The sequence below is a fragment of the Xyrauchen texanus genome, chromosome 33, assembly GCF_025860055.1.
Source record: "Xyrauchen texanus isolate HMW12.3.18 chromosome 33, RBS_HiC_50CHRs, whole genome shotgun sequence".
Taxonomy (NCBI): Eukaryota; Metazoa; Chordata; class Actinopteri; order Cypriniformes; family Catostomidae; genus Xyrauchen; species Xyrauchen texanus.
In genome coordinates this window covers 30,934,659-30,962,092 of record NC_068308.1, presented here as the reverse complement: position 1 = coordinate 30,962,092, position 27,434 = coordinate 30,934,659, and the positions used below count along the sequence as shown (strand labels likewise).

Sequence of the window (27,434 nt, the reverse complement as noted above, 5' to 3'; positions counted from 1 at the left end):
TCCAATGCACTGCCTTTTTCCAGCCTAACTCAACGTGTCTCATTGAGTCTCAATGTGTCCTTGTTCTATGGCCTACAAGACAAATATGTAGCATCATGAATGCTCGTCCTGGCCGCCCTCCACCCCCAGACCAGGCAATCAGCACATAGCACTGCTTTACAAACAATCAAGTGTCCATTGACCAGTCAGGGACAACAGTGGTCTTATGTGCTTGATGGGCGCATGGACGTACAAGGAGGATTGGTGTGGTGACATGGTTTGTGATCACCAGCTGGTATGGTGGGCATGTGAGGGCGAAGACGAACCATTGTTCTCGCGCCAGCAAAACAATTGCACATTTCATAGGGCCACACTGTCTTTGACGGACAAAGCGCCCCCTGATTGCAGCGAAGGGCAGTTAGATAGCCACAATGGGCTTTGTACATTTCTAGTAGGTTTTACTGTCATCACTTTATGTTGTTGTTTTTTTTTTTGTTGGCATGTTTTTCACAGACATGACTAATGTTAGTTGAATTTCTATCTTATTTAATATATGAGGTACAATCCCTGACAAAAGGCCAGAATTACAGGTTACCATCCAACCTGGTCTCATAGAATCATGTTATAATATCTACATGCGCAAGTGCAATCCTCGGTCGATAGCTTAATTGAGAGAGCATTGCACGTGCAACAAAAGGATAGAAGAACGGATCTAGAAGAACATGCAAGTGGACACGTGAGCCAAGTGTCATAGAATCGCCACAAAATTCATGGTTGCTTCAGCAACTGCGTTCTTCAACTCACATTTGCTTTTATGGCACTATCGGTTAGGTTTAGGTTTAAAGGGTTAGCTCACCCCAAAATTAAAATTCTCACATCATTTACTCACCCTCATGCCATCCCAGATATCTCAGCTCTGTAGGTCCATACAATGCAAATTAATGGTGACCAGAATTCCAAAAGCTCAGAAAAAAGAGGGGAAGTTAGCATTAAAGAAATTCATACGACCCCAGTGGTTTAATAAATGTCTTCTGAAGCGATCCTGTTGGTTTTGAGTGAGAAAAAACTAAAAGTGTAATCCAGCTGGAAATCATGATCGTGCAATCATTTTGCAAAAATGGCGACACAGTCACTTAATTTTCACAAGTGCACTATCACCATCAGATTTTGTGTTTTGCAAGCTGGTCTCCAGCAAAGTGTGCTGGTGTGTTGATGTTTTCACCTGACTTCTTAAAGGTGTAGTTTACTCAAAAATGTTAATTCTGTCATAATTTACTCCACAAAACACACAGCCACATGAATCACACTAAACAGGCCAAAGATTATTCAAATCAACATTTCCAATTATGCTTTGAACTCTCTGGCACAAGGCCTTCTATTTTTATTTCTTCATAATACATAGACTTTTATCCTCCTTTTGCATCAGCTCTCTCAGAGCGATCAAAAGGAAACTTGAGAAAAAATGATTTTCAGATCATTTTAAAGCTTTTGCTGCTTGAGAATTTCCTGAGTGCGATTTAGCTGAAAAGGCTGTCATTGAGTTCTGTTATTCAATAAAATACACACACATATATACACACACTATATATATACTGTACATACACTCTCACTTCTACGTCAGCCTTTACCAAATAGACACTTTTCCATAATGGAGAACATTAGGGATGTCCTGAGATACTGATACAGACGGGGTGGGGACTAAATAATCAAGTACAAAATATATCGGATGTTGTATTTTGGATTGTGCTGTGAGGTTCTGTATAAAAGCACTTAATTTGATAAAAAAAAAAAAAGTATACAATATTATGTTGAAAAAATCAATTGTTCTATTTTCATTTGATTAAAGTTTTAATGAATTAATTTATTTAGACACCGTTCTGATGATATGGTTAATATGGAATGATATCAGTATTGGCCTGTACCAAAAAGAAGTATGGGTACTCGTACTCGTTCTAAAAAATTGTATTGGGACATCCTCAGAGAATACATTTCTTCTATTGTATTGACAGTTACATTTGCCACTTAATTTAGCATTCTCTACTTCACAATGTCTTAAATAATCAGTCCTTTGTAATAAAGTTTCAAGATTTGTTCACCTAGTTTCCATTTTTTTTTCTTTTTTTTTCTCTTTAACGAAACAGTGTGCTTTGCCTTGTTTGTTCTAAATGAGCGATCTTTACAAAAGTTTTTGAGTCTCATGGTAAGCTTTGAGATTCATTATAATATAGTAAATTAGCACTTGATGTTCTTGTCAGAATTAATGTGTTATATTTGTATAGAACTCTACAATGGAATACTAAAGGCATATGTCCTTGCCCATTTACTGTTCCATTACCGTTACAGTTCTCATATAACGTGAATGCACTGAAAGTTGTTTTGCCCATCGGGTTCTCGGGTCGGGTTTTAGACCTCTACAAGAGGGTGAGTAAATAATGAGAGAATTTTCATTTTTGGGTGAACTATCCCTTTAACGTTTTTGAATATAGGTATAGAAACAATGTATTTTAAGTTTATTGCAAAATATTCAGATTTACAGTATACAAATACAAAAGTAATTTGAGAGTGTAGGGAGACTCAATTGCATTTACAGTGCGGTATGCGAGTGGGCAGTCCCAACCAGGCTTGTTTGGCTTGTTTTTTGGCTGGATTCCCTGAATGGTGGATCTTTCTCTGCTGAATCATGGGTAGTGTAGTTCTTCAGCAGGAATAGCGCTATTAAACATGATTTTCAAAAAAATTAAGCTGAAATAACACAGATTGATGGCTTCAACAGAAGCATATTTCATTGATTAAAAAGGATTACATGACTGAATACATGATCTGAATACTACTTGCTTAATCTCAGCAACTGCCCTGTTATTGGCCGGTTGCACTTATTGATGGCAGACTGTCATTTTTAACCTACTATAATCATTAACATGATTATTGTAGACAAATTATTAATTAAATTAATTATTAAAGATTCAAATAATGTTTTGAAAATTGCCCTCAAAATTCACTTGGGTCAAAAATCTGAGGGTGCTCTCAGTTTGAATGGGCATGATGCTACTGCCTGACTACAACTATGATGCTGCACGGCAAAGAAATTCACCTTCTTCAATGCATCCATTACTCTTTCTCTGTCCTCACCATGTTTTTGTCATTTGCAGTCTCCTTGCAGGCATTTATCTCCAGGTCACGTAGAATGAGAGCAACCCTGGACCTAGGCCAAGGGCAGAGCACAGAGGGGCTGGGGGTTAGAGAAATATTTAGGGGTCATGACTGAAAAATGATTTGATAAACATAGTATTTTTCATTTTTCATCTGTGTATTGTGGAAACTGGTTACTGTATATGTCAGTGATATCTCTGTGGACTAGAGAAGTTATTGGGGGTTGCAAAAAAAGTTCAGATAATTGTTAATTGTCTGTATGCTTGCAGAATAGCTCCTCTGTCAATGTCAACACGCCAGTAAATGCTGCCACCGTGAGGAAGATTATGTTAATGTCTCATGCTTTTTTCAATAATATAAGATATAGGAATGAATAGGAATAGAGTCCTCAAAGTTGTTGTTCTATAAACACACCAGCAGGAACAAATTATCCATACTTCTGCTGTTAAAAGTCTATGTGCTATTTCTTCTCTGGTGTCATGTGTGACACTCACAAATTGGATGAAAACCAAAATGGGTTAACATTTACATTAACATTCCCCTTTGTAAAGGGTTTCTACAGGGTTTTATTAATGATTAATATCTCATAAACAAATTGTAAATCATTTATTTGCAGTTATAACAGCTTCAATAAAAATGGTGACTTTCATGCAATATGCAATACCTGCCATTGAGTGAGAACTCACATGTTATAAATGCTTAATAAATATACTTGTTTATTCTTATTTTAATCAAAATCGTAACATGTCATAATTCATCATTTATGTAATGATCTAGCAAAAATAGACTAAAATAGAGAATAAAAGGTGTTGTCATAGACATTTTTAATGGTGGCCAACTGATAGATAGCTGTGCAATGGGTATAAACCTCACTCTCCTGACCTCAAGAGGTGCACTATTGACTGACGCTAGAGGCTGTAGCCTTTAGCTTCAATGTTAGCGCACCGACCTCCCATGCCACAGCAAAAACAAACAGTTTTAACCTACTATAATCTTTAACATGATTATTGTAGACATATTATTAGTAAGTGAGGATGAGAGCAGGCTTCACTCAGTGTATATAATGAATTTTAAGAGTGCTGGCCTAAAAGATAACATATAAAATGGAAAAAGTGGCCGCACTATGCATATATAGTTTATTTTGCACAGATGCATTTATGTGCATGCTTCAGTGTGCAACAAAATCACAATGTACCCAGTCTTATATAACCACACCCATTACCACACCCATATTAACACCAGCCTATAATATAGGATAATGATCAGACCAATAATACCATCTATATACAATAACAGCCTCATCTGTGTACTGTTGGTATTATTGGTCTGATCATTATCCTATATTATAGGCTGGTGTTTATATGGGTGTGGTAATGGGTGTGGTTATATAAGACTGGGTACATTGTGATTTTGTTGCACACTGAAGAAGGCACACGCCGAAATGCATCTGTGCAAAATAAACAATATATGCATAGTACGGCCACTTTTTCCATTTTAGACATATTATTAGTTAAATTAATTATTAAAGATTCAAATATTGTTTTGGAAATGGCCCTCAAAATTCACTTGGGTCAAAAACCTGAGGGTGTTCTCAGTTTGAATGGGCATGATGCTACTGCCTGGCTACAACTATGACGCTGCACGGCAAAGAAATTCACCTTCTTCAATGCATCCATTACTCTTTCTCTGTCCTCATCATGTTTTTGTCTCCTTGCAGGCATTTATCTCCAGGTCACTCAGAATGAGAGCAACCCTGGACCTAGGCCTAGAGCAGAGCACAGAGGGGGTGGGGGTTAGAGAAATATTTAGGGGTCATGACTGAGTAATGATTAGATAAACATAGTATTTTTCTCTTTTCATCTGTGTATTGTGTAAAGTGTGTAAACTGTTTAAAGTGAATACCTGTTCAATTATGTACAAGATTGTTGTACAAGGTTGATATATTCATCTTAAATCTTTGTAAGGTATGATTGAAGTTAGTTCATAAATAGCCACTAAAATAAATGATTCATGAACAATAATTTCATGATTTAATAAAAATTTGAACAAGTACCTTTATTAAGCATTTATAACATGTGAATTATAATTGGCTTACTATTGGGCAGGTATTGCATGAAAGTCGCCCTTTTTGTTCATGTTGTTATAACTACACATACATTATTTATAATGCATTTACATTTATGCATTTGGCAGACTTTTATCCAAAGCAACTTACAGTGCACTTATTACAGTGACAGTCCCCCCGGAGCAACCTGGAGTTAAGTGTCTTGCTCAAGGACACAATGGTGGTGGCTGTGGGGATCGAACCAGCGACCTTCTGATTAACAGTTATGTGCTTTAGCACACTACGCCACCACCACTCCATTAATGATTGGTTTTTGGTTTTTCTTGTTCACTCAATATTTGATAAGAAATTATAAGCACAGTTCTGTATATGGAGATATGAGGGCCCTCTGCTGGTGAAAAGTGGCATATCACAAAGTGTCTCCGTTTTCAGACTGATTACAGACTAGGACCCCCTACCTGTGCATTTGTGTTTTCTGAACATCAGCACCATCATCTGGCATCCCTTGCGACATCTTTTGAGACGGCACACAAAGTTGAAAAAAGCACGCGAGAGCAGAGTTCCTGCGCTGAGTGGCACCAACTAAGGAGGTGCCACATCACCTCTACTAAATTTAGAGAAGTTTGCCACACCAGGGGGGAAAGCTCTGCTGAAAACCTGGCAAAAAGGCTTCTGGGATCTTGCCATCAGACTGCTGACATGCGGCGGGGTCTTGCCCTGGAGCCTGTAGCAGTAGAGGAGTACTGCAAGGTGAGGGAAGTCAACCACTACCCATGTGGGTTCCTGATCCACCCTGACTCACCATGGATTGGGTCAACACCCGATGGGCTTGTGTACGATCCTGAGGGGCAGCCAGTGTTTGGCCTGTTAGAAATTAAATGCCCAAATGTAACTAGCTATGTGGACTGCCCTTATGTTATGATAAAGGAGGGTACACATACACTGAGGCGAACCCATCCTTATTACTGGCAAGTCCAGGGACAAATGTTGATTTCTGACTGTGACTAGTGTGACTTTGAGAGAATTCAGAGAATTCCCCGTGACATGCAAGTCATACAAACCATTAAAGAAAAAGTTGACTATTTCTTTTTTTATTTCTACCTCAATGCCTTCTTGGCCAATTAATGACTTGATTGCAGTGTAAATATATTTGACAGTGAAATGTTTTTGATTGTGATGTAATGTTTTTAATTGTGATGTAATGGTTTTGATTGTGAGGTAATGTTTTTGATTGTGATGTAATGCTTAGGGTAAGTAATAAATGACTTGATAAATCTGAGCATTTTGGTGTTTTGTACGCAGGGGCGTAGCACCAAATTTTGGGCCCTGGGTACAAACCATCTTGCTGGGCCCCCGTACCAAATATGTATGTATAGAAAACTGACTTCTAAGGGGCCACCCTGCCTCGGGCCCTGGGTACTCGGTACCCTTTACCCCCCCCCAGTCCGACGCCCCTGTTTGTACGGCTTAAATTTAGTTTTAAAAGGTAAGAGACAGGAATTAAAAATGAGAGACCAAACAAAAGCAGATTACTAACAATTATTTTTAATATCACAAACCGGAACAACACCCTTTTTTAACAGCCGACGACCTGTTTCTGATGCTGGTTCACGGATGTCTTCCGTTCTGAAGTGCCGGCTTTTGTTAAAGGAATATTCCTTTTTCAATACAATTTAAGCTCAACCAAAAGCTTTTGTGGCCTAATGTTGATTACCACAAAAATCGATTTCTAATTGTTGCCTCTTTGTTCTTCTTCTTCTTGGAAGTGAATGGAGCCAGTATGTTAGCATTAAAATACTCACTGTTTAAACAGTATAGCCACCAGAATTAAATTATTTAAGTGATAAAATTGCTTACTAACATTTTCTGTATAAAGTTATCCAATTTTAAAACTTTGTTGCCATTATGATGTAATGTTGTAAAGCCTAAAATTACAATTTAAACAAGGTTACAGCTCAAATACACAAGTTTTAATCGAATTATCAAGTAGGTGCTTTTGTAAAATTTTAAGCTTCATGTTTCTGCCTTTAACCCCCCATTCACTTTTATTGTAAGTGTCTCACTGTAACCTAATTTTTTGCTTATTTTAAAGAAAAAGTGCGATAAGTCAGATTTTTTTGTTTGTGGTAGTAATCAACATAATGCCACAAATACAGTTGATTGATCTTGAAGGAATAGTTCGCCCAAAAATGAAAATTCAAAATGTAACAAATTTTTCTCTGTACATCTTGCCATTGCTGTCTCTAGGCATGATCATGATTTCAAGATTGACTAAACTTCCTAGTGCTAGATACATGCACAGAGCTAGATGGCGCTAGGATGTGTAATCGAGCTTGTAATCATGATCACCAAGGAGACTGCTGATGTCTAGATATATATTGAAACATTTTATATTTTGGTCTGTTCTCACCCAAAACCAATTGGATCACTTCAGAAGACATGGATTAAACCACTGGAGTTTTTAAATTGATCCCCTTTTCTCCCAATTAGGAATGCCCAGCTGACTTAGCTGCAGTCACTCAGCATGCCCTGGATTCGAACTCTCGACTCCAGGGGTGGTAGTCAGCGTCAATTCTCGCTGAGCTACCCAGGCAACAACTGGATTCTTTTGAATTACTTTTATACTGCCTTTGTGTGTTTCTTGGAGCTTCAAAATATTGTAAGAACACACCGAGCTGAGATATTCTTCTAAAAATCTTTGTTTGTGTTCTGCAGTAGAAAGAAAGTCATACAATTCTGGGATCGCATGAGGGAGAGTAAATGATGAGAGAATTTAAATTTTTGGGTCATCTATTGTAATTCCTGTCTGTATCTGTTCAGTGTAAAAGCTGGTCTACAATGGATACTCCCTGAAATGTTGAACAGTTTAGAGATGCACATGCACACGCATCATCACAGTCACTCACATTGATCCTGGCATCATTCAAACAGACAAAGATCATGATCCCATTTAGTTAAATGTGTGAGCTGTTTTCAGCCATCAGACATCTCTCAGGCATTATTGAGGAGTTTGTGAAGGACTAAAGACACAGAGCATCATACAAGTCCCCTGCTTATTTACTGTCAGTTAGACTGACTTATGAAAACCTATGGACACGAGAGAGTGTAACACACATCTGTGATCATGCTTCTTATACTGGAAAAAGTGTCTTCAAATACACTGCAAAACCATTTTCTTAAATCAGTATTTTTTTAATTTTTCAAATAAATATGAGTAAACATCCTTTAAAACAAGATACATTTACTTGATGAAAAAATAAGAAATATGATAATATATCTTCAATTCCGTTTATTTTCCGTATTCCTTTGGGAAATTGTTTAATATTGCTTTAAGCATATATCTAGCCTAATTTAGTGAGGTTCGTACTTAAAACAAGAAAAACAATGGTAAATAGGGTAAGAATAAGAACCTTAAACCAAGATATATTCTCTGAAAATCAGTTCTATTATCTCACGCAATTTTGCTTCTCAAGTGAATTTATCATGTTTTATTGATGTTTAGATATGTTTCCTGAAAAACAAGACAAAAATGCAGATCAGGAAAATAATTTATTGCAGTGAAGATCACAATGAAAACCAGTTGAGGAATTCTAAATATTAGAAAAGTGTGTGTGTGTGTGTGTGTGTGTGTGTGTGTGTGTGTGTGTGTGTGTGTGTGTGTGTGTGTGTGTGTGTGTGTGTGTGTGTGTATACAGGTATTCCCTACATTGTGGGGACAAAATGTCATCTGAAATTTGACGTTGTGGGCACAATCGGTCAGTCTCCATGAGGAAAACAGCTTATAAATCATACTAAATTATGTTTTTTGAAAATGTAAAAATACACAACATTTTCTGTGAGGTTTAGGGGTAAGATTAGGGGATAAAATATAACGTTTGTACAGTATAAAAACCATTATGTCTATAGAGAGTCCTCATAAAACAAGAAAACATGACGTGTGTGTGTTTGTGGTTTTATATAGGAGGGAATCAGCTTTGCCTGAAGATCTTGGCAAGAGATGGATGGGGAGATGAGGCAATTTTCCAGTTGAGAGGAAAAGAGAGAGAATCTAAAATCCCCAGACAGAGAATAGAAAACACATCACTTCTCAGTGGAGCTGGAGCCATGTCTCCCCACTGAGATCAGAGCAATGGTGTTTGTGTATGGATTTAATTCAGTCTGAGAATCAAATTATACTTATATAAATTGAAACATGAGAGCAAGAGCTCCTTCTCTCTACCAAAGACCATTCTGTTTTAATTGTTAAAAGGATAGTTTATCCAAAAATGAAGATGTCATCATTTACTAGTCCTCGTGCTTTTCAAAACCCAAATGACTTTCTTCAATGGAAAGGAGATGTTAGGCACTGACTGCCTTAGTTACCATTCACTTTAATTGTATTAAAAAATAAAGATGAAAACGACTGATGAATTAGGCCAAAGTTCTGCCTAAAATCCCCTTTTCTGTTTTACGGAAGAAAGAAAGTCTTGTGGGTTTGGAACAAAATGAGGGTGAGTAAATTATGACTTAATGTTCATTTTTGGTTGAATTTACCTTGTAATAATGAAGTTCATTGGTTGGTTACAATTTCATTAACTCACATTTTTATTTATTAACAATGAAACATTTTAAAGAATTGTTTCCTATAATTAAGCATGGACCAATAGATTTCAGTGTATGGCTGACACATTTAGTGATAGTGCAGGTCAAAAGATGTGTTCACACTGGTTTATACTAGTTTTTGTCTGGCCTAGTAAGTTTCTTTCTGGCCTAGTTCTGTCGCTGACCTTTACAGTTCTGGTCAGAGGAAGAGGATTTAAACAGAGGTCAATGCTTAAATCCTTTCAGGTTAGACACTTTTAAGATACAAATATCAAAGCATCTGTTGTTATTGCCTAATTAATAACTAATAAAATTGTTAGGTGTAAATAATTAACTGCTGAAAACAAATACATAGCATAATGTTTGTACAATTATTAAAACAAGATTAAATTGGCGGCAAACTGCCATAATAGTTGCAGCTCAACCTCACCTGAAATCCATGGTGTTCTCATTTATTTTTACATACTGATTTTCTAACGTTGATTTTGAAACAATTGTAAACCTGCTTTAACAAAATTCCAAGTACAAACACATAAATTATTTTTGCAGGTTGTTTAGTTTATTTAATTTAAACTAAAGCAATGCAATTTCTAACATTTTGTCACAACTTGATTTCATTGCTTTCTAGCAAATACAAAAAAATTTAAATTGAAGTTTACTTAATCCATTTGAGTTTGGACTACATCAATTCTTTTTGTAGCATTGATGCAATTGAGCAGGGCATTTTCATTTCCCATCATGGTTTGCTTGGGACCAGATGGGGTATTGAAAATGTTGAAATGATGTGCTATTTTATGCATTTTTGAGCAAGATGAGAATAGGAGGATATGTGTTACCATTGTGGTGAAGATTGGTATCTTTAGGATTGACTTTCATTTCGGGGGGCTTGTTTTGAGTGCTGCTTAGCTCTATAAGCAGCTGCTATTAAATTGACAGTGCAACAGTTTTACTGTCCTTACATTTGCTCACCTGGCATATACTGATGATTAATTCAATTAATTAAATTGGACTATTACAATTTATTTCACAATTTAAAGGTGCAGTCAGTGCAACGTTTTGCATGTGTCATCTAAGACTTGCAGTGACACATAGTGGCGTGGATGCACAGTCATTTTCAGTCACAGGTACCATTGCAGAAATTCACTATTCACAGTCAGCCAATAATTTAATCCAAGAGTGAAAGTGTCCAATAACAGGCTGGCTACTGAGATTAAGCGAGTAGTATTTGACTGGTCATGTGATTCTAACATGGCAGCCCCCATATGCAGACTCTCTCCATGTAGGATAAAACAGCTTTTATAATGTTACTGATATGACTGGGATTCTTCATTTCATGTGAGTGCTCTTTATTTTATCTATATTTTTAGACATTCCAGTTAATTTCTTTAGGAGTAAAACTTTTTTTAATGAGAAAAAAAAATTACTGAGTGCACCTTTAAATTAAACAGTAGTCATTTTAATTTGACAAACCTAATAAAGTTAAGTAAAACTACTATAGAACATTGCTTTGACCTAATCCAACTAAATTATGCTGTCTGAATGAAACTGACATAATCTGAATGAAAACTTTCCTAAATTCAATTAAGGGTAATCTGCACAACCCTCCTCAATCACAATTTCATGTTTGAGCCATGCTTGACATGTCCTAATTACAGCTAAAAGGTCACTTTCTCTGTTTCCATAAAGCTCATAATGGACCATCTCTTGCTTGGTTTGCGGCATTACCAGGCATCGTGTGAAATTGGAACTATAGAAAAGCACAGTCTGGTTGAGACATGCTTGTACATGGACATTCTGTTTCCTACACAAACTCTCTACTCACGGCTATGCAGCAGTATTCCAGGTACCCTGCCAAAAGTTAAGCTGAGCACACTCAAAAGCAGCTTACAGCCTTTATCAGATCAGCTACTGTTTATGTTCTTGATGGCAAACCTAAAAAGTGGCTCTCTTTTGTCCCAAACATCCTTTTAGAGCAATTATGCAGTTTATATGAAAATTAGACAAGCTGTCTGTCCATCTGTCCATCTGTCCATCTATCCAACTATCTATCTATCTATCTATCTATCTATTTATCATAATTTTCTTTTAAACATAGCACTACACAGACTCAAACACCATATGGTGAAACTCTATCAGACCTACTATTCAGATTCATTCCCATGTGCCATGCAGGACAAACACCATGTGAATGAAATAATCAGATAATTCTCCGCTGATCTCACTGGATAAGGCAAACCTCCCACAGAGCTCCCAGAGTGTCCTGCTCTTTGATCTCAGCAAATGACTGACAATGCAAATTAGATTTTTTTTTTTTACAATTAAACTGATTTATTCACAATAACAATCACTAAGCACCAAACACTGTTCTATAGTGAAGTCAACTTTTCTTACAAACAAAATCATTTCAATTTGTTTTTACAAAAAGAAAAATAGAATTTGGAATAATTCTGCACTATTTACATAGACATTTAATTTGAATATTATTTATATATATATATATATATATATATATATATATATATATATATATATATATATATATATATATATATATATATATATATATATATATATATATATTACAAATAATTACACATTTGAGTATCAAGTGAGTTTCAGTCTCTGGCCTGGGACATTTTGTGTAGTTATTGTGTATGCAGAAGTCACAGGTCAGGGTTTAGCTGCCAGGCTTAAGCTTTCTCTTCAGCTCCATGGGCCATCTCAAGCATCCTTTCACCCTGTACCTGCTTATAACTCAGTACCATAGCACTTATTGAGGCCTTGAATGTTCCTGGCCTCCTAAAATGGCAAAATCAGCCTCCCTTTTAGCTCTGATGTATTTATCTTCACAGGCAGATAATTTAACAGAGTATTTATTAGGCAGGCCACAAAAATAAACGTTCATTCCCATATCCCAGTTCAAAGCTCTGGTCATACTCAATTGAAACCATATTACAGCTCTTTTAGTTAGTGCTTCAAAAATACTATACATTTTTATCAAGCATTACTTAATTTTCAAGTAAAACAAATAAAACATCTACTTGTTGTCTCTCCATCCATCGTTGTAAAAAGTGTGTGCATTCTCATCTGTACACTTTCATACCTTGCTTCTTGCTCCTTATAGAATTTAAAAAGTAGTGTTTTATTTTCATTTGTCATACTTGTCACATGACAATTAAAGTGTTGTTAAATGATATCCTATTAAATAAATGCCCTGACTGAACTGAGGAGTGGCATGGTTGGTTGCATAGGAACAGTTGCGTTGGGAGGGCATCATACAGCTAGTTTCCACTCTTTTAATTTTTACACTTTGCCAAATCCCAGAGTAGCCTTCCTCAGGTTGAATATCAACTCGAACATTAAATAAAACAAAATGAAAACTGAAGTATAATTGTAAACGTAACATTTGACTACAACATTTTTTGATGTTGTGCAGCAAAGTACAAAGTCAATTAGGGGAGCAAAGCTTGTTAAAAATGTATTTTGAATACTTCAAGATTTTTAAACTCAATGTTTTTTTCTGGGGATTTCAACATAATATTGCGCTACCATATAAATGAAATATACAGACTTTATAAAAACATAATATTACTAAATGACAAGGGTTTGTATTTTGGTTGTTGTTGTTTTCTTCTTCGCCAGGTCTTCATTAATTGGCTTCGTCTTCACTTTGTGTTGTGTGAGTGATATAGTTACAGTGTCAGATTCAGGCGGTGTCCCACAGCTCTCTACCTCAGGTAGGTGTGGCCAAAGTTCTGGTGGGCTAAGCTCACTCAGCTTACAGTGGCAACAGCCTCTTCCTGTGCTCCCTCTTCCACTTGACTGCCTTTGCCCATAGCCTTCATCTTAGCCATGATGTCAGTGAAGGTCTCTTTGACAGTTTTCTCCAGGATCCAGCCCTCACTCTCGCTCTCAGGGTCTTCTGGGTTCACCAGCGTGGACAGAGAGGTGTTTACGTACTGTAGTCCAATCATTACAGCAATCTGAAGCAAAGCATGAAAGAGTTGAGCATGAAAGAATGGTATGGTTAATGTTAGATGCTGAAACTTATGTAAACATGTCCAAGCCACAATTCACCAAATAATGCCAAATTATATTTTTCATAAAGAAAATAAAGCCTAATTTTAGGACCATTAAGATTTTTTGCATTGTGGAATTAACAATTCAGCATCTTTCAGTGATAAACTTGTAATTCAAAATTCTATTTATTTTTTTAAGTCATTCTCATCAGTTACTTTGTACTCTAAAAAGTATTTTATTTTTTTTACTGTATTATACAAACAAAATCATGTAAAACAATGATTTTCTTTATCTAAATCAGCATAAATGAAAGGCAGTGCAACAAATATTACCATAATGAATATACTGGTTCTTTGAAATTTAAATCATATATCATTTTTTTTTTCTTCATCTTATACTTATCATTCTATATATATATATATATATTTATTATTTGTGTGTGTGTGTGTGTGTGTGTGTGTGTGTGTGTGTGTGTGTGTGTGCGCGTGTTTTTGTGATTTACGAGGACAATTTTGTAAGTTACAAATTAGTAATTACAAGGGTATTATGCTATAAATGTGATTTATGAGGACATTTCTAGAGTCCCCATAATTCAAATCGCTTAAAAATCATACTAAACAATGTTTTATTGAAAATGTAAAAATGCAGAATGTTTTCTGTGAGGGTTAGGTTTAGGGGTTGTGTTAGGTTTAGAGGGTAGAATCTATAGTTTGTACAGTATAAAAGTCATTATGTCTATGGAAAGTCCTCATAATGATAGGTAGACCAACAAGTGTGTGTGTGTGTGTGTGTGTGTGTGTGTGTGTGTGTGTGTGTGTGTGTGTGTGTGTGTGTGTGTGAGCGTGTATTTATCACTTTGTGGGGACCACTTTGTGGGGGTAGTAAAACCCGAAATGTTTGACCTTGTGGGGACATTTTGTCGGTCCCCATGAGGAAAACAGCTTATAAATCATAGTAAATTATGTTTTTTGAAAATGTAAAAATGCAGAAAGTTTTCTGTGAGGGTTAGGTTTAGGGGTAGGGTTAGGTTTAGGGGATAGAATATAAAGTTTGTACAGTATAAAAACCATTATGTCTATGGAAAGTCCCCATAAAACATGGAAACACTACGTGTGTGTGTGTGTGTGTGTGTGTGTGTGTGTGTGTGTGTGTGTGTGTGTGTGTGTGTGTGTGTGTGTGTGTGTGTGTGTGTGTGTGTGTGTGTGTGTGTGAGAAATATGACCTGGAATTTTTTTTTGACAGGATTTGTGAGATTCACCCAATGATCCTGGAGAATATTAAGAAATTAAACAATCAGAAAAACGAAATAAATAAAATGTTCTACATTTTGTCTACAGCATCTTAATTGGTGATTTAAATCACCTTTTCCAAGAAAGCATGGCCTAACTCCATCCCACAGATTACAACATTTGATCCTCCTGAATCTGCAGTGGCACCACACCATCTCACACTCCTAATCTCCACCAACTCTAGTTCAAGGTCTTTCTGTTGCTATCGTTTGTTGTAAGATAGGCAGATTTAGTTCAGAGCAATATTATTATTAGATTTCCATCAATATTCCAATTTTTATATGTGCAAACATATAATCTGATATGAGTTTTGTCAGATAATTAAAACATTTCAATCCACAAGTGAAAATTATAATTTAATAAGACAAACAAATCAATACGAATCAACCTGAATTTAGTTTGTTACACAAACAAAAGTTTTTGAGGGTTAGATCAGGTAAAAATAGTTTCTTATGGTTAAAGTATTGTTCTGTGAAGTTTCATTTAATTTATCTCAACAGTATTATCACAAGGTAGTCCATAAACATTTCTTGAAAAACATGTCAGATAGGTGTTTTCCCTGTTGGTGCCATATGAGGGGACTGATATTGACACTAAATGACAATGCTAAGGGAATGAAACTCCTGCCAGAAGAAACATGGAATGACGTTATCCAAAGATTAGCAATTACTCCTCTAATTAACCTTCAGTTTTGAACCCTTTTGGAATTGTCTTAAAAGAAGAGTGACGATCACATTTCTAACATTGGGCAACTATGTTGGAATAATTATAATTTACTGTATTTGGGTACAGACACCAAAAACCTTCTTACAAAGACAATTTACATGATTGTGTTTCTGGACTGGACATCATTTTACTTAAGAGCAGATCAGAAATCAGTTTGACCTTTATAGCACAGTCCATTAAGATTATAGTTAGATAATGTACACGATTAAGGGCTGATCCTGGATCAGCACATTAAGATACTCCAAAGCTAAATATCTTACTTCCAAGAGGGTGACCAGCAGCACAAGTATCCCAATGGTGCTCATCATTCCACCATAGTAGGATACAAGAGCATCTCGGCAGCCACGTTTCCAGATGTTGAGATCTTCAGTGTGGTGGTCATAGCTGTAGTGAGCTGAGTTGTTGGTTATTTGCTGTTGGATGCAGGGTCTTGGTGAGCTTGGGTTACAACAACTAAAGGGAACTCCATCCATGAGGTATTTTCCATCCACATTGCTGCTGATTCGACTATGGACAAAAAAAGAAAAAAGAAAAGTTGTTCCACTGTTGTGCCGATATACTTCAGATTAGCCCTTTAGCCTATATCCTATATTATTTATTAGCTACTATAAATTATTATCCAAATAATTTAGGTCACTTTGGAGAGATGTGCATTAAATGTCCATTGATGTCACAAAGACTCTGCTAGTTACTTCAGTATCTATTCCAAGCCAATCTACCTGGCCTTCAACTGATTGAAAAGGACATAAAGCTCTGAGGACAAGCAAATGTGATCCAAGAAGATTAACAACTAAATCCAAACTGGCTAACATGCCTGATACCACTTACACTGCAAACTGACCCCAGTAAATCCCCCCGGCCCACCTTCTCTTTAAACATTTCGACTACAAAATGATTCCCTACAATAATAAAAAAATCATTCTGAAATGTTTATAGACCATAATACTGGTTTGTATCATATTGGCCACCTTAATAGAAGCCTAATAAAACATCTAAATTTCAGATGATTCACTATTTAAATGTTTAGTAATTTATGCCTCAACAAAATTGATAAAACTGCAAAAAGGAACACTCACTCTTTGACTTCCTTGGAGCTGAAATCCAGGTAACGGTTGCTCACCCACTGGATCTCAAACCAGTCTTTGTAGTTATTGTTGCCGCAGCACCGGAACTCCATCTGCATGAGATCCAGAGTTCTCTTCATGTAGCAGCGACCAGGTGTATCTGTGTCCTTGTAGTACTTCATTCCATTTTTCAGGCCCTCAGCTAGTGTAAACTCTAGAGGAATGCGCATGGCAAAACAAAGAACCGCTGTGAGGACGAGGAAAACGTTAAAGAACAAACAACAAATGAGGAAGGGCTTCAGAACTGTCTTCCATTTTGCAAACTTGTTGGAATCAAGGGAATCATAGCAGATCTTGCCCCCAAAGGCGTTGAGACCACATGCCAAAAGACCAACACCAATTAGCAGATTGGGTGCAAAATGACTCTCATTGTTGTCCATAAGTTCACTTCTCTTGCGCAGTTCAATTTTAAAGAAAAGGCCCATGCTGAAGACCAGCACGCCAGCCATTACGGAAAACCAGTACATGAGCCATAGCATCTGGGCAAGCTTCACCCGCTTCTTCAGATCAAATTTCATCTTCATAAGAGCCATGATGGACTACTAGTTAAAGTCCAGAAATAGAAAGAAAAAAAATGTCTGATGATTTCCAAAAACAGAAGCTTACAATAGATAAATACTCAAGGTATGTTCAAGGCACAATGTGTAATCCATTCCAGTACAGCAAAGACCTGTTAGCTGTTTTCATGATTGTCTTCACACCCATAATAAACAAGGCCCAGATCAGTCTATAAGTAAACACAAGTGTAAAACATTATCTTCTCGATTCGCCTCAAAAATTGATTTTCATCCACAATGATTAAATCGCAGCGGTGTGGACAGGTAACTGACACAAATGTTGATGTCCCTCTTTCTGCAAAAGGAGGATAAAAGCCAAGGATCCAAATGATTAACACAAAATTACTGTACGTCATCCTAAACCCAGCTAATCACCATCATCCCATTTACAGAAATCCCTGGTCCACAGATGAGCCTATCTGTAAGCTGCTGCTATGGCATTTGATTGGCTTGATTGGTCACATGGTATGACTGGCATCACTCATGAACATCAGAAACCAGGAGCCAAAGACTTATGACCACAACTCTTCCGCTTCAAGGGTCTCTGAGTCCATGAATAACAGGTTATTGCCTACTACCCAAGATAAACAATGAATTACTAGTCAACAGAACTGATTCATATTCAGATTGGGATGAGTACCTTGGAAAGTAGTGTTTAAACCTTTTGGACAGTAGATTTAAAACGTTTTGAGTGTTTACTATCATACTGTATTTGAAAACATGAGGCAATTTTTGGAGGAGCAGCATTTTCTTGCATAACATTCATCATGATATACAGTGCATCCGGAAAGTATTCATAGCGCTTCACTTTTCCACCTTTTGTTATGTTACAGCCTTATTCAAAAATGTATTACATTTATTATTTTCCTCAAAATTCTACAAACAATACCCCATAATGACAACATGAAAGAAGTTTGTTTGAAATCTTTGCAAATTTATTAAAAATAAAAAACGAAACAAAATCCCATGTACATAAGTATTCACAGCCTTTGCCATGACACTCAAAATTTAGCTCAGGTGCATCCTGTTTCCACTGATCATCCTTGAGATGTTTCTACAACTTGATTGGAGTCCACCTGTGGTAAATTCAGTTGATTGGACATGATTTGGAAAGGCACACACCTGTCTATATAAGGTCCTACAGTTAAAAGTGCATGTCAGAGCACAAACCAAGCCATGAAGTCCAAGGAATTGTCTGTAGACCTACGAGACAGGATTGTATCGAGGCACAGATCTGGGGAAGGGTACAGAAAAATTTCTGAGCATTGAAGGTCCCAATGAGCACAGTGGCCAGACGGAAGCCACTCCTCAGTAAAAGGCACATGACAGCCCACCTGGAGTTTGCCAAAAGGCACCTGAAGGACTCTCAGACCATGAGAAAAAAATTTATCTGGTCTGATGAAACAAAGCTTGAACTCTTTGGCCTGAATGGTAAGTGTCATGTCTGGAGGAAACCAGGCACCGCTCCTCCCTGGCCAATACCATCCCTACAGTGAAGCATGGTGGAGGTAGCATCATGCTGTGGGGATGTTTTTCAGTGGCAGGAACTGGGAGTCTAGTCAGGATTGAGGGACAGATGAATGCAGCAATGTACAGAGACATCCTTGATGAGAAAATGCTCCAGAGCACTCTGGACCTCAAACTGGGGTGAAGGTTCATCTTCCAACAGGACAACGACCCTAAGCACACAGCCAAGATAACAAAGGATTGGCTATGGGACAACTCTGTGAATGTCCTTGAGCGGCCCAGCAAGAGCCCAGACTTGAACCCGATTGAACAGTTCTGGAGAGATCTGAAAACGTCTGTGCACCGACGCTCCCCATCCAACCTGATGGAGCTTGAGAGGTCCTGCAAAGAAGAATGGGAGAAACTGCCCAAACATAGGTGTGCTAAGCTTGTAGCATCATACACAAAAAGACTTGAGGCTGTAATTGGTGCCAAAGGTGCTTCAACAAAGTATTGATCAAAGGCTGTGAATACTTATGTACATGTGATTTTATTATTTTTCGTTTTTTATTTTTAATAAATTTGCAAAGATTTCAAACAAATTTCTTTCACTTTGTCATTATGGGGTATTGCTTGTAGGAAAATAATGAATTGAATCCATTTTTGAATAAGGCTGTAACATAACAAAATGTGGAAAAAGTGATGCGCTGGGAATACTTTCCAGATGCAGTGTAGTTTTAATATATTCAATAAAAACTTCCATATTATGTTTGTAATCACATCTGTATGTATTCTTTTCCACACAGTGGGCCTTATTCATGAGACACATGCAGAAGAAATGTGTGTAAATTGTTCAAACCTTTCTTACTAAAATGTCCCCATTCTATTCAATGAGATAATTTACATAAGAATGGATTTATGAACAATTTACAAACAAATTTCTCTGGCTCAGGTTTAGAAAATATGGCCCAATATTTAATCAGTGTCAGGAATTAACTTTTGAAGTAAGGAGCAGTAGTGTTTGCCACTGGATTTCATTTAAAAAGAATTCTCTAACCATTTTAAACAAACTGTCTCTATTGACTTAACTAGTATATTAAAAGAAGGAAGTCACGTGACGTCATGCGAGGATCAGATGTGTGAACAGCGAGCTCTGCGCTCTTTGCTAGTTTTAATACTTTTTATGACATAAAATGGTGAGATTCGATACACTCTGCTCCATAACTGTTGTAGGAGGACAATATGTCAAATAATTCAAAATCCTCGGGCTCTGGAGACATTAAAAGACACTTATGTGCTCAAGCTGATGCCCCCGAGCAGGCTGCGGCCCTGTGAGTCGACTTGGTTAGGGAGGTGTGGGAAATGTGGCAGGATATGCTGAACATGTCGAAATGCTGACGAAGGTCATTGCTGACTTGGAGGATCTTGCTGTGATATGTCGATCGATCACCACCATGGAGGCAAATTTCACTGATGTGGTTACAAGAGTGGGGGATGTTGAGAAATGTATCGATTACCTGGAGTTACCATGCAACCAAGGTGGATTTGGAGCGTGTCTGGGAGAAGTTGGAGGACATGGAAAACTGTAACGTCCATATCATTGGAGTCCCTGGATGGGCTCTTTCTGAATCTGCTCAACATAGCAGGCCATAAGCTGGAAATCAAGTGAGCTCACAGGGTTCCTGCAGAGGGAGACAGGCCCCGATCAATTCTGGACAAATTTATGAGATCATCTGTAGAGCGGTGGAGGGCAGGGCCAGGCTGGAACACTGCACACCTGGTCCCCAATCAGCCTAATGGGGGTGCGTGAGGGATAAAGGCGGCCGGTGATGATGGTTCGAGGAGAGAGAGAGAGAGAGAGAGAGAGAGAGAGAGAGAGAGAATTACAGGCAGCTGCTCTGTGTGTTTATGTTTGTGTGTTTTTGGTTCGGTTTATTATTAAACTATTATTTATATTGTCAAGCCAGTTCTTTCCTCCTCCTAAACCCACCTTACATTGGTGCCGAAACCTGGGAAGGAAGATGTATGCCTGTCGCGGAGTCCTCGACATTGTCGTCCACCCAGGGAAGCGCCGCTGCTATCCGCCGGGGGACGGGGTAGCCCGACTGCCCGGATGCGGGGAATGGCCACGAGGTGAGTGGGGACTGGACTCCCCAACCAACTGGAGCGACGGAGCGGCTGCTAGGTGTGGAGGAGTGCCCTGCCGACCCCCAGAAACGCAGAGGGGTCGAAAGAAGAACGCCGTCCACGAGGGGAGGAGAGAAGCCATTCCCCGACCACCTGGAGCTGTATAGCCGCTGCCAGGGTTAGAGGAGTGTCCCCACGAGTTACCGGGAACACGGAGGGACGTTCTGTCCACCGGGGGTCGTAGGTCTGCCGTCTGCCTGAGGAGTGGAGGAGTGATCGATGACCACGCGATGGTGCATAAGAGAACCGGTGAGTGAGTTTACTCTCTCCTCTCTCTCTCTCTCTCTCTCTCTCTCTGTCGCTCCATGTTGGCCTTTGTCCCTTGCCTATTTTTGTTTTGTTGTTGTTTTTATAACAACAAAATTGGCAAAATGTTATTGTTTTTTGTTGTTGTTTTCTCCTCCGCGCTGGAACAATGCACGCCCGGTCCCCAATCAGCCTGATGGGCCTGATGGAGGCTTAAAATGATGAGAGAGAGAGAATTACAGGCAGCTGCTCTGTGTGTTTATGTTTGTGTATTTTTGGTTCGGATTATTATTAAAACTATTATTTATATTGTCAAGCAGGTTCTCACCTCCTCCTTTCCCTTAACCCGCTTTACATCATCCTATAAAGATATTGTGTTACGCGTGGCGAGGAGTAAAGGAAGGATTTCTTGGAAGAATCACAGCATTTTCTTGTTCCCAGACTTTGCAGACTCGACAAGAGAGAAATGTGATAGATTCAAGGAATGCAAGAAAATTTTACATCAACGGAAGGTCGCTTTTGCACTGATATTCCCAGCCAAATTGAGAATTGATGCTAAGGACGCCCACAGCAAGAGATGTCCTTCATAAAGTCAATGTAGTAAGTAATCTTGTTGTATTCACGTTGTAGCCGAGTGGACCAGCTCACTGAACATTTACTTGACTGTTTGAGGAATTTTTGTCCGTTTTGTGGTCTGTTCTGTATAACGTGGTGGCTCATTGTTGCTTTTTGTGGGCCATTCGGCACGTTTCCCAGCCGAACCACCGGCCTGCTCGGTTCTCCAGAAGGGCATTCTGCCCCTGATCGGCCAAAAATTGCTTCAGATTATAGATTTTTTTACAGATTATCTTTTGCTGCATAATTCTGTCTCACAAAATTTGTATAGAAACACCAGACTTCAGAAATCCAATGACAAGGTTGTCTCAGGGTCTCTCATAGGCATGCATGGACTGTTTGAGTTTGGAGGGATGGACGGCAGTTGGCGCTTTGTGCGCAGGGTTAATGCACACGTTTTACTTTTTTCTGTTTGTTTTGTTCTGGGGGATGTTCGGGTTTTGATGGTTGCACTAATGTTGAAATGTGGTCTTTATAATCTTGTTTTCAACACACAATCTATTTAACCTAATATGTCAAAATGTAAAATGTTATTATGAGTGGATTGTCTCTCTCCACGTGGAATGTGAATGGGTTGGGGCACCCCATAAAAAGAAGGAAGGTTATTTCTCTTCTTAAGCGTAAAAAATATGATATAGTGTTTCTTCAAGAAACACACCTTTCTCTGCAGGAAGCTGGACATTTTGGGAAGATATGGGTTGGGCATTTTTTATAGTACTGGTTTTAGTTAGAGCACGGGAGTCATTACACTGATAAGTAAACATCTACAATTAAAATGTCTAAAACAGAGCAAAGATAAATTAGGAAGAGTCATTATTGTTTTATTTTATTTTGGTTAATATTTATGCACTGAACACTGATGATCAGGGATTTTTTTAAAGATCTTGAAGGGATGTTGCAAGCCGCTGGCACTACTTATGGTATAATATTGAGAGGAGACTTTAATTGAGCAACATTTTTTTGGGAGGATTTTCTCCCCTTTTCTCCTAAATTTGGAATGCCCAATTCCCAATGCCCTCTAAATCCTTGTGGTGGCGTAGTGACTCGCCTCAATCTGGGTGGCAGAGGACAAATCTCAGCATCTGAGGCCATCAATCCATGCATCTTATCACGTGTCTTGTTGAGCGCATTACCGCAGAGACCTAGCGCGTGTAGAGGCTTCATGCTATTCCCTGCAGCATCCACGCACAACTCACCTTGTACCCCACCGAGACCGAGAACCACATTATAGTGACCACGAGGAGGTTAACCCAACGTAACTCTACCCACCCTAGCAACTGGGCCAATTGGTTGCTTAAGAAGCCTGACTGGAGTATCTCAGCACGCCTTGGATTTGAACTTACTACTCCAGGTGTGGCACCTAGAGCAAAATGTATGCTTCACAGGATGTTCGGGTTCGGGAATACTTTTATTGGATGGATTAAGTTACTTTATAGACACCCGGTAGCGGCGGAACAAAAATTTTATTAATTTAAGATTGTTTTACTCTGGATAGGGGAGCCCGACCGGGTTGCCCCCTTTCCCCTTTATTGTTTTGTCTTGCCCTGGAACCATTAGTAGCCACAATAAGAAAGGAGGATGATTTTTCAGGGGTTATGGCAGGAGGTGTGGCGCATAAGCTTTTGCTGTACACAAATTATATTTTATTATTCTTCTCCGACCCTACTAGATCTATGCCTTGCCTCCACAGAATTATTAATTTATTTTCTAAGTTCTCAGGATACAGAGTTAATTGGTCTAAATCCGAAGCTTTGGCTTTGACAGCCAACTGCCCAGTAACAGCTTTTCAGCCAGGCGCCTTCCAGTGTCCCAAACAGGGCATTAAATATTTGGGTATTTTATTCCCAGCTAATTTGTGTGATTTAGTTAGAGATAATTTTGACCCTTCAATAAAAATAATTTCAAGCAATGTGGGCAGTTGGGCTTCATTACATTTATCTATGATTGGGATGGTTAATGTTATTAAAATGAATGTTAATCCAAAATTCAACTACCTGCTACAATCTCTCCCTATAGATGTCCCCCTCTCATTCCTCAAGCAATTTGATAGCATAGCAAAGTCCTTCATTTGAAATGGTAAACGTCCCAGATTACATTTCAGTAAATTGCATTGGCAGATTGACAAAGGTGGGCTAGGCCTACCCAAGATTTATTTTTATTATTATGCCTTCAGTCTCAGACATTTGGCTCATTGGTTGCTTCCACCTGTGAGAGCCCCTCCCAGGTTTTGTTTTAAACAGTATATTATATAATAATATATTAAAATATTTCATGAGGATATACGCTACTTGTGATATGTCATCCAAAAGATACCGGTTGACATGTCTGGATTTTTTGTGGCCCCTTTAAATATAGTTCACAAAACCAAGCATTCTCAACGAACGTTGCCGCCTATTTCAAATACATTAGAGCATTCACAAATTTTCGATAGCGTTGTTGGCAGGGCAGCCAGAGCAAATTTTGACGCTCTCGCCGCCTCAGGTCTGAACGGAAGGTTACTCTCTGCTAATTCAGAGTCTTTAAATCGATTCTATTGGAAACCCTCTAGATTGTATAGGCTTGGTCTTAAAGACACACCCACCTGCTGGCGATGCCAATCAGAAGATGGGGACATGACACATTTTTTTTGGTGGTGTGTTAAGACCCAAGAATTTTGGTTGAGGGTTCAGAGTTTTATGTGTGACGTATTGGGCACTCAAATTTCATTTTGCCCCAGACTCTGCATTTTAGGCAATGAGGCGGTCATTTATATAGGGGACAAGTTCATAACAAATTGGGTCCTAGTCAGTGTAATGATCGGCAGACAGGCCATCCTTAGGGGATGGAAGTCGGCTGGAGCACCCTAATTTGCAGAGTGGTACAAGGAGATGGGCAGGGTAGCGGCATTTGAGGAGATGTCATGTAGAAAGCTAAGCAACCTGGATTTGTTCATCAGGAAATGGGGCAGCTATTTAGCCTTTTTGGGGTGCTCTAGGGGAGGGGCAGTGGAGAAAGACTAATTTTGGATGTGTGTGTTGCAATCTTTTTTTTTTGTTTTTGAAAGTATGCTTTTTATGTTTCTAAATATTTTCTGCTGTTTTATTGTCTATTTGTGTGTCTTTGTCAGTTGGCTTTTGACTACTGGGGTGCTTGTTTGTGTCGGGTTTGGGGGGTTAATGTTCGGGGGGGAAGGGTTGTGATTTCATGTGGTTTGATTCTGCATTTTCGGTTGTGTCTATTTGATTTCCTGCATGAAATCATTACAAATTGTTAATAACAACAACAACAAAAAAACATTAAATTAATATTCTGGGGTTCAATACAAATTCATCTCAAATCAACAGCATTTGTGGCACAATGTTGATAACCACAAAAAATTATTTTGACTAAAAAAGTTTTTTTAAAAAGAGCAAAAATCAAGATTACAGTGAGGCACTTACAATGGAAGTGAATGGGGCCAATTTTGGATGGTTTAAAGGCAGAAATATGGAGATAATAATTGTATTTACTTTATTTACATTCATTCTTTTGTTAAAACTCATGTTTTATTTGAGCTGCAAAGTTGATTTAGGGTTTGTTGAAATTATATCATTACGGCAAGTTGCAAAATTGGCTATAACATAACAGAAAAGGTAAGCAAGCCATTTTATCCCACTAAAATCATGTTAACGTGCATATTATATGTATTGTGGGTTTACTTTACAGATTGGCCCCATTCACTTCCATTGTAAGTGCCTCACTGGAACCCAGATATTTGCTTTTTTTTTTCTAAAGAAAAGGGGCAAGTCAAAATAATTTTTTGGTAAGCAATATTATACTACAAATGCTGTCAATTGAGCCTAACTTGTACTGAACCCAGAATATTTCTTTAATGCAATTCTCAAGATTGAGGATATCTGTTTCCCCAAAACAGTCAATCAACATCAACATCAATTTTACATCACAATATGAACTAATGGGCCTATAAAAGAAAATTAAGAATAAGTTTTTTTTTCTAAGCCTTACCTGCTAGTGCACCTTAAATGGAAATGGGATAAAATCACTCATATTTACCAAACAAAACTTTATTCAGATAAATTTGAAATCATCTCTTCCTATAACCCGTGAATAACATTCAGAATTTGAGCATCTAATGGTGAATTTTTATTTTTGTAATATATCCATATACTTGGTGAGTGAATTACAATTAAATACAAGCTTGATATAAGATAATTTCAATTTGTTACTTTATCTTCCTAAAATGCATTCAATTAACTTCTTTGCATACTTTTATTCAAGTAAATTCTTGAACATTTTATGTTTAAGAAATCACTATATTAATGTAACTTCTTTTATTATTATTATTATTTGTTTCCAGACAGAACAGCATTTTATTTTGCAATGTAAACACATATTGATCATGACTCTTGGGAGGCTGGTCCTACAGAATCCCAATTAGACGTTCTCTCGGTCTCAGGAATGACGGTCCAATTGGGTGAGTGTGTGCCAGCAGCAAGCCAATTGAAATCATCCACCAGCGTCCAGTTGTTCCTGTCCGGATCAAGTCCAGATACTTTGAAATGATCATGAATCCCAGGATAAGTCCATGTGAATGGGGCAAACCTGACCCCATGGCAGTCCTCCACAATTGCTCGGCTGGTCACATGGAGGTATATCTGAGTGGCAGTGGTGTTATGGGTGCGCAACTGCTGACAGGGGAAAACTAAAGTGCTGTCAGAGCACTGGTCAACAAAAACAGAGCTGGACACTGGCCCGCAGAGGATCTCACAGCTACGGACATTCTTGATATGCAAGGTGCTCGGACACCCATAGAGTCTCACTTTACAGTTTGTCAGTTGAGTTAACAGCACATCCTGTTGCTGGATCTCCTCAGCTTGCTTGATCAAGACTTGATTGTCAACATTAGAGAATCCACACTGTTCAACAGGAATAGCAGCATCAACCACTACAGTACCAACCACATCAGACACAGACTTTTTTGTTGGTTCTCTATTCGGTGCAGGCTGTTTGCAAGTGTTCTTGGATCTAAAGGCAAATTTCTTTTTAGGCAAAAACGCCTCTCTTCTCTCAGCCAGAGAGCTCTGGAGCTCCTGCATGGATGCTTGAGCTTGCCTTAATTTATACTGAGTCAGAAACATGATGCTGTCATTCAGGAATTTCTGGAGCTGTTGAATTTTGATGGTAGCCTCCTCCAGTGTTTTTAAAGCTTTGTCACGGTCACGATGGTCACAGCTGGAGATCATCTCATCCAATGCTGCTTTCTCAGCATTAAAGGTGGACATGAAGATGTCGCTATTTTCCTCCGTCACGGTCTGGCTCTCCTTTACGTTTCTCCGGCGCTCTACCTCTTCCAGTCTCGCTTGATCCCTCCGTAACACCCTTTCGGGTACTTTAACGGCGGTATTCGCTTCTCTATTGCCACTCACGAGGATGGCGTCAACACCTACTGCATCCATGTTGATTCGGAAGA

At 38.3% G+C, this 27,434-nt stretch overlaps 2 protein-coding genes across 2 annotated transcripts; both read right to left on the bottom strand.

Moving 5' to 3' along the window:
* Positions 1–12,384: 12,384 nt before the first annotated feature.
* Positions 12,385–17,800, bottom strand: prph2a (peripherin 2a (retinal degeneration, slow)). The gene is made up of 3 exons (XM_052103312.1): positions 16,887–17,800; positions 16,071–16,317; positions 12,385–13,758 (listed from the first exon to the last, which is right to left on the bottom strand). Exons 1-3 carry the CDS (start codon positions 17,465–17,467, stop codon positions 13,549–13,551), a joined length of 1,038 nt encoding a protein of 345 aa, XP_051959272.1. The 5' UTR covers positions 17,468–17,800; the 3' UTR covers positions 12,385–13,548.
* Positions 17,801–26,072: 8,272 nt separating this feature from the next.
* Positions 26,073–27,434, bottom strand: tbcc (tubulin folding cofactor C). The gene has a single exon (XM_052103358.1). It carries the CDS (start codon positions 27,418–27,420, stop codon positions 26,362–26,364), a length of 1,059 nt encoding a protein of 352 aa, XP_051959318.1. The 5' UTR covers positions 27,421–27,434; the 3' UTR covers positions 26,073–26,361.

Coding starts and splice junctions, on each gene's coding strand:
- prph2a (XM_052103312.1), bottom strand. CDS start 17,467: ATGGCTCTTATGAAGATGAAATTTGATCTGAAGAAGCGGGTGAAGCTT. Junction 16,318..16,886: donor AGCTCCAAGGAAGTCAAAGA/GTGAGTGTTCCT, acceptor TTTTGTCCATAG/TCGAATCAGCAGCAATGTGG. Junction 13,759..16,070: donor TGCTGGTCACCCTCTTGGAA/GTAAGATATTTA, acceptor GCTTTGCTTCAG/ATTGCTGTAATGATTGGACT.
- tbcc (XM_052103358.1), bottom strand. CDS start 27,420: ATGGATGCAGTAGGTGTTGACGCCATCCTCGTGAGTGGCAATAGAGAA.